This window comes from Loxodonta africana, chromosome 6, assembly GCF_030014295.1.
Source record: "Loxodonta africana isolate mLoxAfr1 chromosome 6, mLoxAfr1.hap2, whole genome shotgun sequence".
Classification (NCBI taxonomy): Eukaryota; Metazoa; Chordata; class Mammalia; order Proboscidea; family Elephantidae; genus Loxodonta; species Loxodonta africana.
This window is the reverse complement of record NC_087347.1, coordinates 50696198-50713187: the sequence shown is the minus strand read 5'-3', so window position 1 is coordinate 50713187 and position 16990 is coordinate 50696198. Positions and strand designations below refer to the sequence as shown.

General features: G+C 34.9%; 1 protein-coding gene across 4 annotated transcripts in view; it reads left to right on the top strand.

Annotated features, from left to right (window-relative positions):
* The window catches only part of SLC39A10 (solute carrier family 39 member 10), a 50872-nt gene that overhangs the window by 23626 nt on the left and 10256 nt on the right, over nucleotides 1–16990 (top strand). For all 4 annotated transcript variants that reach the window (XM_064286873.1, XM_064286875.1, XM_064286874.1 and 1 more), the window contains exons 4-6: nucleotides 7683–7852; nucleotides 9764–9952; nucleotides 14241–14361. In XM_064286873.1, the coding sequence (XP_064142943.1) occupies nucleotides 7683–7852; nucleotides 9764–9952; nucleotides 14241–14361 (480 nt within the window). The remainder of the gene's footprint in view (nucleotides 1–7682; nucleotides 7853–9763; nucleotides 9953–14240; nucleotides 14362–16990) is intronic.

Below are 16990 nucleotides of genomic sequence, written 5' to 3'. Positions count from 1 at the left end.
ATTATATGAAAATACCAGCTCAGTATACTTTGAAAATAAAATGTTCTTAGAATGATAGGGATTTTTAGGAAGGTATAGATTCAAAACAAAAGTGTTTTCACCGTGGTCAAAACACTTCTGGTTGATATACCCAAGAAGTAGTGGTACTAGAAAATAGTAATTAAAGTGACTAAAATGATAGGTATGAATATGGACTAAGAACTGAATTCTGGCAAGATCAGTGATAGAAAAAGACAGAATTTTAAAAATTTCACAGTAAAGGAATAAGGTAAACATGTTTCCAGAATATAAAATTCGAGTATTAAGCATTTTATTTGGAGTAGAGGTATTCTTTAAATCTTGAAAGAATATAAGTAAAAGGAAATGCTATTGGTACATATTAAAGTAAGTCTCCTAGGCACCTGCATTTGTATTCCTGCTTAATTTCTCTGCAATAGTAAATAGATAATCCATTAACCTGTATTTATTGTTAACCTTATCGTGTACTGGGTGCTATATTAAGCAGTTTTATAAGGATATTTAAGCTATTAAACCCACAAATAGGTACTTTTATTACTTCCATTTGATGAGGAAAGGGAGGCTTAGAGAAGTTAAGTAACTTGTGCAAGGCCACACAGCTGGCAAAGAGCAGGGCTGTGATATGAACTCGGGTATTCTCCATCCAGGAGTCCCCAGGTGATGCAGACAGTTAACACGCCCAGCTGCTCACCAAAAGATTGGCAGTTCGAGTCCACCCAAAGGTGCCTTAGAAGAAAGCCCTGGTAACCTAAACCAAACCAAATTGTCGAGTCAATTCTGACTCATAGCGACGCTGTAGGACACAGCAGAACTGCCCCATAGGGTTTCCAAGGCTGTGAATCTTTACGGAAGCAGGCTGCCACATCTTTCTCCCGTGGAAAGGCTGGGTGGGTTTGAACTGCTGACCTTTTGGTTAGCAACTGAGAGTGCTTAACTATTGTACCACCAGGACTCCTCCTGGCTATCTACTTCTGAAAAATGGGCCATTGAAAACCCTATGGAGTGCAATTCTACCCTGATACACATAGGATCACCATGAGTCGGATCTACTGGACAGCAGCTGGTTGACTGATTCTCCATCTAAAGGCTATGACTGGAACCACTGTGGTCAGCTACTGTACTGTGGCCTACTACTTGCTGCAAGAGAAGTTCTAAAGCGTGTTTTGTTAGAATATAAGTGGCAGAGAGATGAAAAGAGTTATGTTTAATAGTGATTTGACAGATAATGCAGGCACAGGCAAGAAAGTGGTAGACATACAAATACACACAGTGGTTAAGTGCTTGGCTGCTAACCAAACGGTCAGCAGTTCAAACCCACCAGCTGCTGCACAGGAGGACGATGTGGCAGTCTGCTTCTTTAAGGATTTACAGCCTTGGAAAACCTATGGGGGCAGTTCTACTCTATCTTGTAGGGTTGCTAAGAGTTGAAATCGACTAGACAACAATGGGTTTATTAATTTAAATATTGATTAGTCTGTAACAAAAATCTAGGAATAGTCTTCTGGTAGACAAACTGAGTTCAGTCTAGGAAGTCAGTAAAGGCAGAGAAAGTGGATCCACAAACTAGGTTTGAATTCTGATCTTGAGGCAGATAAAAATCAGCCCTGTTTCCTGGCTTCACACTTGCTGTTCTTTGTAGATGAGTAAACATCTTGAGAGGCAGTCCCCCTCAGGTGCCTATAAATTCTCATATGGCAGGAGAAAGGGGTAGCTAGGTGTAAGATTATTTAACTTAAGTAAAAATAAAATAGATTTGTTCCATACAGGGAAAAAAGACAAGTTTGTCTCATCTGGAGTTAAAAAAAATTTTTTAAGGCTTCTAAGAATTTCTAGTTCTTTGTTTCGATATCACCTGTGGTTTACGTCTTTTAAGTAGAGTTGTCTATATTGTAATATTGCCATAATCCATATATTGTAATGAAGATGTTGACAGATGCCTGACTATAGTAACATTTAAAGTAACAACCTATTCAATCAGGAAAGCCTTGGAGGAAATTGTACTTGCTTTGAAAACAAATACATTACTAATAGTGAATATTGATTAGTTGTTTGCAGGTGGTTATTAGCATTGTCAGAAATGAAGCTTGAATTAATTATGTCCTGATAGATATTAATAATTGTTAGTGAGAATGCCCTGCAAGTAATTATTTTTAATGACCACTGCACCATTAAGAAAGGTTAACTTGTTCTATATAAATCTCCCATAGTGACACAGCTACTACCTCATTAACTTTGTTCAAAGACTGCAGTAAACCAAATATGCTATATACTGTGTATGGTAGAAATCGTTTGTTTCAAAGATTGGCTCATTTAGTCATAGAGTTGACCCTAGCTTAATTACCAAGGGGGGTTGCGAATAGGCTGCTAAGCATTTTCTGCCAATTAAAATGCTGAAACAGTGTAGAAAACTGCCATCTTGCACATGCTTTGGACCAAGTTAATTAGAAAGTTTCCACAGATGAGCGCTTCTTTTTAAAAGAATGCATTTTCTCTCTAGATAATGAGAAAGGGAGTTGGTGAATAACTAAGCTTGAAGACCTTTAACGTTTTAAGCAACCTAATTTGCAGAATAAGTGAAGCTTGTTTCAGACATTTAGTGCTTTTTTATTGCATATGGTATCTTGGGTACAAATAAAGAAAACATTTGCAAGTTGAATTTAATAGTTTGTATATTGTTAGTCCGTTATAAGTTTTATAAAAGATACCTTTTTTGTTTGTTTTTTTTATTTTTTGGCATCATACCAAAAAATGGTGATTGAAAAAGCACGATTTGGTTAGAAATAAAAAGTTTTATTACCTGAATTATTCTTTTTACATCTAAGAAATTATGGTACAATTTATGTAAGCCTAAATCTAAATAACTTATAAATTCTAAAAATAAGCACTTAAATAGTACAAGAAAGCATCTCAAGGTACACTAAATGCAAAACAACTTTATATTTCTTACAGGTCAAAAGGATTGTAGTTTTCTTGAACAAGATTTACAAGTTAGGAGGTACACTATCACTTAAATTTTTATTGTTAGGAAGCTAAAATTATTAAAAACTCAACAATAATAATTTAGGATAAGAGAACACGCATCTGTAGTAGCATGCGCTTACATTAAGGGAACAGTTGGGATGTTTTGCTGATGAAGCAGTTGTCATGGAAGAGTTGCAGTCTACAGGAGATAAATGGAAATTTTCTGATTTATCTGAGGAAAGAAATCTTGCTCTTTACCCCTTTTACTTTCTTGGCACTGGCAAGAATTAAGAGATAACTTACGTTAGATAGGAAATAAATATTTTAAATTAAACTTGCTAATACATACTTTTAGATGGCATTGAAATAAGGATAGATACAAACAAAAAAACCCAGTGCCGTCGAAGGATAAATAAGGATATTCTAATCATTTTATATAGCTATAAATATGTAGTAGTCATCTTTTGTCCCACTCCTTCTGTCCTAAATAATTGGCTCAAATTTTGAAGCATTGATGTTGCTTGGATTAATAAAATTAATATTCATATTTTTATGTTTAATTGCACTTATTTTTCTTATTCTCTTTTCTGTGAAACCACCTCTATAAGGTAAATACATAAGTGATAAATAAATCACTTGGCCAAGACTTCCCTGAAACTACTGTGATTAAGGAGAGTTAGAGGACTTTGGGTGTAGTTTGACTTCGCCATCTTAACATTTAACGTCTCTGTGCCTCAACGAGCAAATCTGTAAAGTAGTAGTAGGACCTTGGCCTTCATTAGCATTTTCCAAATTGTGTTCTGCAGGATACTGGCTTGTATATACTAATAGGTTTCACGATGAAGCAAATCAGAGAAGTGCTGCATATTGTATCCCCCTTTCAGAGACTCACATTTCTCATTAAACTCATAGGCTCTAAAGAAACATGTTTAACCCAGCATTACCAAAACTTATTTGATTATTAAACTCTCACCTCTTCCTTTTTGGAATACCACCTGTTAAGGTCCCACAGAACTGTATGAGCCCAATTTGGGAAATGCTGGTGTAGATTATTAAAGTCCTTTTTAGCTATATACAATGAGACAATAGCTAGTACATTACCAGTTTGAATAGTAAGCAAGGAATTAAGAAAGTTATTTTTTGAAAGTAGAATAATTGGCATCTCCGAAAATAAGTTTATAATGTCCAACTCTATCAAAGTAATGTCTACACAAAGGAGTAATTATACTGTATTATAATAGCCCTGGTGGCGCAGTGGTTAAGAGCTATAGCGGTAACCAAAAGTCAGTGGTTCGAATGCACCAGCCGCTCCTTGGAAACCCCATGGAGCAGTTCTGTAGAGTTGCTGTGAGTCGGAATCCGCTTGACGGCAACAAGTTAGTTTATAGTAGTCCAAATTGTGTCCTCTGTGTTTTATGTATAAAAAAAAGAAAAATGCTGTTGAAGGAGAATCATTTTTAGACGTAGAACTTATTTTTTTTCATCAGCTGAAAATCTTTTGAAGGTAACCTTCAAAATATTTTAACAAGCGCACCATTTCCTTTTGTTGAAGGAATGGAAAAGTACTTTTAAAGAGTTAATAATACATTCAAAGTCACGTGAAGGTAAGTTTTTACCTAAGAGCAAAGTCTTTTCCGATTCTTTACTTTTTGTTTTTCAATAACCAATTTACTGACAATCATTTTATCTTATAATCAATAAGTCAGAAACATATCAATTATTTAACACATACCCACATGCATATACGTAATTCTCAATGCATTTTCAAAAGGCAGTTTTCCGAGTTGAATGTAATACCAGTTCATTTAACAACTCCAGGGAGTACCATTCAAATTGTATTCTAAGGAAATGACATGCGTAAAAATACAGGGGAAATGGTGTCCCCTCAAGTTGGGCAGTTCTGTGACCCTAGATTGATTTGTGTAAGTCTTTCCTTTGTGGCATTATGGTTTCTTGTATTTTTTGAGTTTCAGAAGTTAAATATCACAAATGCCAAAGATTTTCTAATCATAAGGTAGGCTTCAAAGCATTTCTAATTTTTGTTCACAGATTTGCTTTCTCTAATGGTCAAGAAAGGCGTGTAGTTATCACAGCTGATACATAAGAAATTGTGCCTGGAAATGTATCCTGATATGTACCTATATGTACACATATGAACTCACAGACCCTTTCACACAGAGGCCGTTCCCCAACTACATGTGTAAACACTTGGCTAGTTTCATCTTGAGATTGGTTTCCATTTATCCATTGGCATATTGACATACTGATTTTCACTGATTTAGATTTTGGTTAACTTGTCGTTCACTGACTTAATTTTTGCCTAATAGACCAAAAGTCATTTGAGATTATTATTATTCATTTCCCAGAGCATTGCGAAGACTCTGTTCGACTCTTCATATTTAAGACATTCTTAGCCAGAAGTTGATATGAGAATCCTAGAAAGGAACTATTTGCTTCGAATAAATTTGTTTATTTTCAGATATTAGTTTTAATTATTAGAAAATAGAATCACATTTTCTCTCAACTCTTTAATAATTAGATTTTTATAAATAATGCTTATGAGTTGTATATATTACTTTAATATTGCCTTACATTTCATAATTAAGTATAAATATAAAGCATATTCTAATGCTAATATTTTATTACATTGTCAAATTGTATAAGCTATCTCAAATGTGTTCTGTATCAAATTAATGGTATTGTCTCTATATTAAGATTTAGAAATTTAATTTCTATTGTAGATGTCTTACTAGGCATAACCAGAAACAAGGGAAGATATATTTTGTAATGTAGAATATAATATAACCTTAGAAAAAAGAATAAACCAGGTTAATAAGATTTACCCAACTAGGTCTTGGCTAATAGGGATTCTAATTCAGCATCTTAACCTGATTTTATGAATTTTCTTGGACATTGTGGCAAAAGAATAAAATAAGACTTATTGGGTAATTTTGGTGACTAATTCTAATGTATTTAAAATAGTTCTGTTAATAAAAAAATTTCTAATAATTAAAAGAGTTTTCAAGTTGTTTACTCTGTATATATTGTATATTTAGAGTCTTGTATGTAGTTCTGGTGAATCCTATCCACATATATTAAATTAGTGGGCATATACATTTATTTTTTCTCTCGCAGAGCACTTAGAGTATTGATTACTGGCTTTTTGAAGTCTCTTGGTGCAGTTTTTTCTTTTAAGTTCTTATTTGAAGTTGTTTTTATGTTGATTGCTTTGATACAAAATTGCTTCTAGATTGGATTATTGTCAAATTAAGGGAAAATATAATTGGAAAGCTAAAGGGGTATATTATTTTCTAAGAAATATTTTGTATTCTGGTAATGTTTGTTACTAACCTCAACTTTTCCTATTTAATTATAAGTACTTTGTCCCTCCCAGCTCCCCTTACCCTCACCCTGTGAGCTAATGAGAAATTAGCTGTAGTGTTTTTAGGTACTATGACCAAAATGTCCACTGGATAAACACAATTTTATTGATAAAGTTCAGCACTTAGTGGATCATTTAAGTTTTGTTTCCTTATCTTTACTTCTGCTTGTCTTTGAAAATTTCAAGTTATCCTGATACGCAGATAGATTTTTCCTTTGTTCTCTTATCAGAAGACTTAATATAAAATCTTTTAGCAGATTTATAGTTTTATCAGATTTGACCAGGAAAATAGCACTTTAGATAAAAGCTTTTACAAAATTGTCACTCTCCAGTGAAATTTTCTGTAGATACATATTAAGATAAGATTTTTTTGACCTAATAATGTGTCTATTTTTAGGCCATTAATAGATAGAAATCCCCACATGCTAAATAAAAGTGCTCCCCCTCCCTACCTCTGGCATTTGTTTGTGGTATTTTATCTGCCCATGAATGGCCTCCTGGAAAAAGAAATGTGTTCAGAATTCCCCTTCCCTAAAAAAAAAAAAAAAAAAAAATTTTTTTTTTTTTTTTTTTTTTACCATACGTGTGTTTTTCATAAGCCATGTTGTGAAAACATTTATATTCTAAACCAGTTATAGTTACATAGTGAGATAGAAAAGTGATAGATTGTGTAGAAGGTCAAATTAGAGGAGAGGGAGTTTGGAGAGTTGGGTGTGGAAGAGAATATACCAAAGTAAACAGGAGTAAATTATTCTTTGTAAAATAAAAAATGAAACACAATGAAGCGATCAGTAATAAGGCTGTTTTGTTATTCCTTCATGTGAATATACTTCTATTTTGGGCAGATGCGTTAAATTTCTTAACTTTGTATTAGAAAGTTTGACAAAGATAACAGTGCATGAGATACTTTGACTCCTTTAATACTAGCAGATTTTTATAATTACATTATTTTAAATAGTTCTATTGCTGTGACTCTACCTTTAGACATTAGAAAAAAATTATTTATAGTCTGGATATTAACAGCGAATCACAGCCTTAAGTCATTTTAAGTCACTTTCTATTCCAGTGAGCCGCTGAAGGTACTATTTATAAATTGGTCTGAGTTGATCGGTTCTTTTTTTAAACAGTTGAGTTATGTTATGGGATTTTGTTTTGTTTTTAAGCAGCAGTGCCATAATATAAAGCTTCTTAAAAAGCATAGTCTGGGTGAGATATATCTATCTTCTATGACTCATTTATCTTTTGTTTATTTTTCTTTGGAGCTTTTTTTTTTTGGCTTATATTGTCATACTAATGTTGACTGTTAATTTCTTTCCAACAGCATGGATCTGTGGTATCATTTCTATCACCGTCATTAGCCTGCTTTCCTTGCTAGGCGTGATCTTGGTTCCTATCATTAACCAAGGATGCTTCAAATTCCTTCTCACATTCCTTGTTGCACTAGCTGTAGGAACAATGAGTGGAGATGCCCTTCTTCATCTGCTGCCCCATGTAAGAAATCTTTTTAATCTTAAAAAAATAAAAATACTAAGTAAAAGGGTTCGTTAGCAAGCCATAACACACTAGTATTTGTGTTTATCTACTTACAAAATGAAGTGATTTTTTTTTTTTCCTAGCTTCACAGGTTTAATAGCAATGTTTTTTTAATCAACTGAATCATTAGGTTCTTAGATAGTACCAAAGACTGGTTATAGCATACCAGTCTCTAAAAATACTCATTGGATAAAATTTGCTATATTAGCAGTTCTGAAAATGAATACTTAAAAGTCATTGAGTGATATGTCTTTTTACCTGTATGGTGTATCAAGAAAGCCTTTAGAAGAAATGTATAAGAAGCCTTATAATGATTGTACATACAGCCAGTATGCCACAGACATCTTTATTTAAGCAGGAATGGGGAGACAGAATTCAGTTAACTATTTTAGGCTTTATCTCTTTTTACATGGGGGCATATATCTTTTCACCTGCATGCTAATTTTCTTCTCCTTGGGGGCACGTCTGATGATATGTTCACAAGCTCCTACTCCTAGTACCGTGTTTATCAACCTGTTAAAACCTACCTCTCACACCCGAGAATATTTGATCTACTGTTGCCGTTTTTACTTTAAATTACTAAAAACAACAGGACCTAATTTTCTTTCCAAATATAAAATTTTGGTATTAAATTTTTAAAATATTATTACCTCCCCTCTTCTGGAGTTTGGGAGACAGGATTGTATTTGTGTGCTATGCGTACCCCTTCTGCACACTTGGTTGAGATCCTAGATCTAGTATCTAAAACAACAAATGTGGCATTGTCTTTTTTTTTTTTTAATGATTCATGGATCTTAAGAATGTGATATTAATTTTTACTCATTCCCCTCTTTCTTGCCCTTTTTACCAGTCACCAGGAACAGCATCAGCCTCTTTAGGAACTGGGCGTGATAAGAGCAGTTGAAGTGGGAACAGTGTTTAAGTGCTGTTTAACTCAAGTTTACTTAAGAAGGGTTAGTGTAACATAGCCCTTAACCTCTTTGACTCTCCTTATCACTCTGAGACATTTAGAAACTGCTTCTGTTGACCACTAGCAAATGGGGAAGGAATTCAGATAAATCTTGGAAGGAAGGAAAATAGTACTTAAGTCTAGTTCTGTAATGTTAATATTGTGAAACTTTAACGTTGACAGTGTTAAAAATTTACTTTATTTCCTGTACATTTATTTTTGCTAAAGTTTTAAAATGTAGAAAATTACACACACATTTAAGGATACACTGTTGCTAATGAGCTCTGGTGGCACAGTGGTTAAGGGCTTCGGCTGCTAATCATAAGGTCAGCAGTTCGAATCTACTAGCCACTCCTTGGAAGTCCTATGGGGCAGTTCTCGCCTGTGTTATAGGGTCGCTGTGAGTCAGAATTGACTTGACAGCAATGGGTTTGGTTTTCTTTGGTTCTTGCTAACGTCTGTAATATACGTAGAGGTAGCATCTCGTCACTACCTTGGAATAATTTATAAGAAGAATCTTATAAAAATGTAGAGTTAGATTATAGGGAGTCACAAGTGATAACCTGCTGGTGAATTGGTTTGTCTGTTTTGTTTTATTTTTACTAAATCTTAGGCATTTAAGTGTGTCATGTTCATTTTAATTTATGAAGGACCTATCACCCAATTCTATGTATCTTAACCCTGTATGCATTTGAGTTTGTGGTCATTGTTTTAGAGTTACCGTGGAGTATTGTACTTTCTAGGCCACTGAGTAAAGCAAATAAAATGGAAGACTGCTTATCTTTAAAGGGGACAATATTTAGGGAAGCCCTTAAGAAATTAAAAGGTATTTTTCTTGTGTTCTCTAGGAGATTATAATCGCAAATTTTAAAATATCATTTTAATTACCTATTTAAAATGTTTCTTCTTATCCTTAATAGTCTCAGGGTGGACATGATCACAGTCATCAGCATGCACATGGGCACGGACATTCTCATGGGCATGAATCTAAGAAGTTTTTGGAAGAGTATGATGCTGTATTGAAAGGACTTGTCGCTCTGGGAGGCATTTACTTGCTATTTATCATTGAACACTGCATTAGAATGTTTAAGCACTATAAGCAACAAAGAGTAAGTGTTTTTTTAATAATTTTATTTTCTAAAATGTAAAACTCAAAGCAAGAGCTATCTTTTTCTGCCATATGCTTTTCTTCATTCTGGTATTTGTATATATTAAATCTGTCTTTTCACAGGTCATCTTCACAGCAAAAACTAACTTTGATCTTTGTCATTTTATGTTAAAAAACAATTTTTTTAATGTTTTTTATGTTATGTTACATTTTATGTTACCTCAGTTAATTTGACATTCATATCAGGATATAGCAGTGCGTTTCGGTTAATTTGTACTGCATTTTACCTAATTGATTAAAATAGCTGGGAAAGCTACTGGCCAATTATGCCTATTATAAAAATGTATAAACAGAAGGAAGCCTCATCAGTCTTCTCAGGTAATATTTTCACTATAAGTGACTTTCATTGTAATATCTTTTAGTGAAAATATTTTTATGCAGCACATTTCTGTATCAGAAATTGAGAGTGATAGAAGTACTAGAGGTAGGGGGTCAGATTAAGGGTCACTATGAGGTGAGTCGGAATCGACTCGATGGCAGTGGGATGAGTCGGAATCAACCCAACTGCAGTGGGCTTGGTTTTTGGTTTGGTGATAGTAACAGAATGTAATGAAATGAAGGAAATAATTCTTAAGAGCGACTAACCAGTTAGGAGATGGTGCTTGGACCATTGATTAAATATCTTAGTATTATGCAGCAGCCTGTGTTTCATGTCTCATTTAAAATAATTTCCTCCGAGAAAGAAAGTTCAGGGCAACTGGCATTCATTATAGTACACATTCCTTCCTGTACATCCGCTTCTCAAACCCTGTCTTTAGTACACCTCAGTAACATGTTTGTGATGTTTCTGACTCATAAAGAGAAGATTGCATTTTTTTGAGTATATTATGTTTAAGAAAGAAAATCTAGAGAACATTTTGAACTTTCCGTAAAAAAAAAAAGTGTTAAAAACATTCTTAAATTTTGTTAGTTAACTCCAAATATCTTTTTTTTTTTTTTTTTTCTTTTGTCAAGAACTCTGAATAGTCATGGTCAATAGTGTATTCAGTCTACACTTATGCTATTTATAGATGTATTTTTTATTTTTCCGTATATGCTTTGTGTATGTCCCATGAGAGAAAATGGGTTTGGAACAGAGCTATGAACTTGGATTCAAGGGGTGCAATTCCAGTTTTTCCTCAGCCACAAATGAGCGGTGTGACTGTGACTCATTCCCCGTGATTTCTAGTAGCTATCTAATCATAGAAAATAAGTCTTAATTCTGGTCTGTATTTTCATATCATATTTTGAGTAAAAAAAAAAAAAAATTTTTTTTTTTTGTAGTGTATATAATTTTAGCTACCATATTTTAATCAGGACATCATCATATTTGATTTGCTTCAAAGGAAGGGTGTTACCAAGATAGCGAGCCCAGTAAAGAATTATCTGAGGAATGATAAAAGGAACTGAGAAGGTTCAACTTAGAGAAAAGTGAAAGAGCTGTAGTAGCATTTGGTTTTTGAAGGGTTATGGGAAGCTGGAGTGATTAATTTTGACGGATAAGCGAAGAATAGAATACAGTAGGAAGAATGCCAAAGCAGGACTACCAGGAGGGAACAAGAGCCTACTAAGGAGGTTAAAAACCCAACAAAACCTATTGCAGTCGAGTCAATTCTGACTCATAGTGACCCTGTAAAACGGAGTAGAACTGCCCCATAGGGTTTCCAAGGCTGTAAATCTTTATGGAAGTCGATTGCCACGTCTTTCTCCTAAAGACTGGCTGGTGGGTTAGAAACACCGAACTTTCAGTTAGCAGGCAAACCCTTATCTACTGTGTCACCAGGGCTCTGCTAAGGAAGGTTACTGCAGAATAATTTAGAAGAGAAGTGATGACGGCTTGAACTGAGGTCATGGCATAAGGATTGGGGACGAGAGGGTGATTAATAGAATTATTTAGATGAAAAAATTAACAAGACTTGATACTTGATTAGTTGTAAGAAATATAAGTAATGAAGAGTTCATTTCTGTGAGTACCTAGTTTAGAACTCAATACATTATGTATTAGAAAGTATATAAAAAAATTTTGAAATTACTGTGAAGCCCTGATTTTCTTCAGTCACGTGTACTTAGTAACATTAGAATACCAAATACTAAGTGTATAATATGTACAAAACATTTGGGACTGTGTAGTTAGCAATATGTATAAAATGTCCTTACTTCAAGGGATAGTTCTAAGCTTTTGGTTTTTTATAAATTAATCTTCTTGGTTTGATCTCATTTGAACTTAAATTTCCTGGCAAAGTTAAACACATTTATTTTTTTACAAAGTAAACTGATGTAGGAGAATGGAGTCCCCGGAACATGGTAGCTTTTTGGGTAAAATTTGAAATTGTGAGAAGTAAAAAAGTGGGGGGAAAAAAAAAGAAATGTAGTCAGATAAATCAGTACATCTCCTTTATGATGAATAGGACAGTAAGTAACTTAAGATGAAAAAGAATATGGTGTTTGTTGAAGGAAAGGAATTAGTGGTACTTTTTTTTTTTTTTTTTTTTATGTAGAATAGACACTTTGACAGGGTTTCAGCAACTTGGGGACATTGAGAGTAATGACTTAGCAAGTATTTAGGAAAGTGAATAATCAGAACCAAAGCAAGTAAGCAAAACCCTACCTGGTATTGGTGTTTTCTTCCTTAATTCTAAATCCTTCTTATTGACTTTGGTACTATCGTTGGCCTCCTTCCACCCGTCTTTAAGTCGTGACTGTTATATCTTCCCTTTAGGACATTCCTATATTATTTTTATTTTTTGGGATACTTTTATTTCCCCATTTTCTGTTGTCTGTTGCTATGAAGCAAATAACCCAAAATTAGTGACTTGCAACAATGACTTCTTCTCACAATTCTCTGTGTCAGGAATTTAGGCAGGATTCAGCTGGGCAGTTCATCTGCTGCACATGGCATCTGCTAGTCACCCCACTGTACTGCGTTCAAATCCAGCTGGCAGCTGGGCTGGGCTGGAAAGTCCAAGAATGCTTCACTTCGTGTGTATATCTTGGCGCCCCTCCACATGGCCTCTTAGAGTGTAGACTGAGCTTCTTTATAGCAGGTGACTGGCTTCCCTGAGCCAAAGCAAAAGCCACCTGGCCTCTTCAAGATGAGCCCTGAAACTGGCACAGCATTTTGTCTGTTGCATTCTCCATCTGCTGATGGTGGAGCAGCTTTTCCAAGGGAGGGAAGGAATTGATGATGACCATCTTTGGAGACTCTTTACCACACCACCCAACTACCTATAACAAGCTAACTTATGTAGAAGTTAGAAGGCTTAGATACCTGAAACAGTTCACAGCTTGTAAGCAAAATCAACAATAAGAAAATGTCATGCCGGTCAGCAAGCATCCCCCAGAAACACTGATTTTTTCTTTATACACAGTTCTAGCATTCTTGGTTATTTGCTTTCTTAAATTAACATAGATTAGAAGTGGAAATTTAAATTAGAAGATTTCTTAGAGGTAGGTACACTGATAAAAGAAGAACGCAATAGAAAGCTGTACTATTAAGAGGTACAAAAAATTTAAACCTAGACAATGAAGCACAATGATTACTATTAATAATTGAGGACAGGTTAAATTATGTTCACTGTCTGATTAAGAAATGACAAAAAAGAAAACTTGTCTTTGCTGAAAAGCTACTGAGGGGTCAATCACAGTGATAGACCATTTTCATGCATTAATCTTCTTAAAAATCTTAACATTTTCATTTTACAGATGTTCAATAAATTTAACAAACATGTCCAAGTCCCAGAAATAAGCTGCAAGCATGGGATTCTAACTCATTTTTTTCTCTCTAATTTATTATGCCATCTAGGGTCACTATGAGTTAGAATTGACTTGATAGAAGAGGAGTTTTTGGTTTTATCATGCCACGTTCAGGGAAATGTGAGATAGTATTAAACACAAATGATGTTCAAAAGAATAAGCTTTTAGTTTTTGGAACTCCCTATCTCCCTACACTATTTAATGAGATATAAAACATATATTTCATAGTTTCATTTGGATGGTTATAATAATATAGCACCATTTATTCTCAATTTTAAAGTAGATGAATTTAACCTTTTAGGTGAGTACTCCTCCCCCCAAAAAATACCTTAAATATTTAGTTGGACCTTCATCTGGTTAGATCCCTTGATTAACTTCTTAAAAAAACGTTCTCACCCCTTTTCTACATAAGTTAACACCGGTTGTTCCCATATGTGTTATTGCAGTTTGCTAATTGTGGTTCCAGGTCTGGTACTAACATCAGATGTTTATTTCAGGGAAAGCAGAAATGGTTTATGAAGCAGAGCACACAAGAATCAACTATTGGAATGAAGCTTTCGGACCATAAGTTAAATAATACACCAGATGCTGACTGGCTTCAGCTCAAGCCTCTTGCTGGTAGACGACATTTATGACTAATGACAGACTTTTAAAACATAAAAATTCAAATATTGCTTCCAGGCTATACCTGTGTTGCTTGAAATTTCTAGTCTTTGTGGCTTCCCTAACTAATGTTTCTAACTTACATTGCCTGAAATATGAGTGTCTCTTAGTTGTAATTTTATTTGTTAGTGTTTTTGTAAATTTCAGCTTTATTTATTGCTGGAATATAGAACCAATTCCTTACATTGTAGGTCAGGAAATATTTTACACTTCTATGTTACAGGGAAAAGAATGAATGAAAAAGGGCTTTCTAAGTGGTGGATTAGTGTTACTTTTGTTTCTTGGCCGCAAATCTCTATGCGGTGACTGATTTCATGTGGAAAAAAGAAAATCAGCCTTATTTTATCACATCTCTGTACTTAAAATCTCCGTCCATCCGTCCCTCCCTCCGTCCGTCCCTCCCTCCCTCCCATCCATCCCATCCCATCCATCCCATCCCATCCATCCACCTGATGAGTACCATGTGGTGTTTACAGTTCTCAGGGAAACATAAAAAAGTTTTTTTGACCAAATTTTTCAACCCTTTCTGTTTGAACTTGTGCTTCCTTCCCCTCAGTGTACCAATGATTTTATGCAGAAAAGGGGCAGCCTGGACTCTAACTGTAGAACTCTGCCTCAAAATACAGTTTAGGAAATATTGTCATCTTTGTCATATAATAAATAACTCTGGAAGATTTCTTTGGAAAACTAGGTGAGAGGCCAACCTCAATTTTTTTTTTTTTTAAATACCTATGTTTTTGTCACTTACGTGGACTTCTGAAATTTATTCTAGCAACAATCTCTGAGTAGCATTGTGGGATATGTTGAGCATTGAGGGTTGTAAAGAACTCTGCCATCAGATTACTGTGTGACATTGGACAAGTCATTTAAATTTTATGTGCCTTTGTTTTTGAAATGCTATGAGAAGGTTGTTGTTAGGTGCCCTCGAGTTGGTTCTGACTCATAGCGACCCTGTGTACAACAGAACAAAACACTGCTAGGACCTGCGCCATCCTCACAGTCGTTATTTTTGAGCCCATTGTTGGAGCCACTATGTCAGTCTCTCTCTTGAGGGTCTTCCTCTTTTTCACTGACCCTCTGTTTTACCAAGCATGATGTCCTTCTCCAGGGCCTGTTCACTCCTGATAACATGTCCAAAGTACATGAGACAAAGTCTCACCATCCTACCTTCTAAGGAGCATTCTGGGTGTACTTCTTTCAAGACAGATTTGTTCATTCTTCTGGCAGTCCATGGTGTATTCAGTATTCTTCGTCAACACCATAATTCAGAGGCATCAGTTCTTCTTTGATCTTTCTTATTCAGTGTCTGGCTTTCGCGTGCATTTGAAGCAGTTGAAAATACCGTGGCTTGGGTCAGGCTCACCTTAGTCCTCGAAGTGACATCTTTGCTTCTTAACGCTTTAAAGAGAACTTTGGTAGCAGATTTACCCAATGCAATACGTCGTTTGATTTCTTGAATGCTGCTTCCATGAGTGTTGATTGTGGATCCAAGTAAAACGAAATCCTTAACAACTTCAGTAAATTCTCTATTTATCATGATGTTGCTTATTGGCCCAGTTATGAGGATTTTTGTTTTCTTTATGTTGAGGTGTAATCCATACTGAAGGTTGTTGTCTTTGGTCTTCATCAGTAAGTGCCTCAAAGCCTCTTCACTTTCAGCAAGCAAGATTGTGCCATCTGCATATTGCAGGTTGTTAATGAGTCTTCTGCAGTCCTGATGCTGTGTTCTTCATATAGCCCAGCTTCTCAGATTATTTGTTCAACTACAGATTGAATAAGTATGGTGAAAGGATACAAGCCTGACACATATCTTCCCTGATTTTAAACCACACAGTATCCCCCTGTTCTGTTCAAATAGTTGGCTCTTGGTTTATGTAGGTTCTGCATGAACACAATTAAGTATTCTAGAATTTCCGTTCTTTGCAGTGTTATCCATAATTTGTTATGATTCACATAATCAAATGCCTTTGCATAGTCAATAAAACACAAGTAAATATCTTTCTGGTATTCTCTGCTTTCAGCCAAGATCCATCTGACATCAGCAGTGATACCCCTTGTTCCATATTCTTTACTGAATCCAGCTTGAATTTCTGGCAGTTCCCTTTCAAAGAACTGCTGCAGCCATTTTTCAATTATCTTCAGTAAAATTTTATTTATGTGTAATATTAGTGATATTTTTAGATAGTTTCTGTATTCTGTTGGATCACCTTTCTTTGCAGTGGGCACAAATAAGGATCCCTTCTAGTTGGTTGGCCAGGTGGCTGCCTTCCAAATTTCTTAGCAAAGACAAGTGGGAGCTTTCAGAATCACATCAGTTTTGTTGAAATATCTCAACTGGTGTCTGTTCACTTCCTGGAGCCTTGTTTTTCACCAGTGCCTTCAGTGCATCTTGGACTTCTTCCTTCAGTACCATTGGTTTTATGATTATATGCTATATCCTGAAATGTTTGAACATCGGCCAATTCTTTTTGGTACAGTGACTGTGTTTTCCTTCCATCTTCTTTGGTATTTCCTGTGTCATTCAATATTTTGCCTGTAGAATGAATCTTTCAGTATTGCGACTCAAGGCTTGAAATTTTTTTTT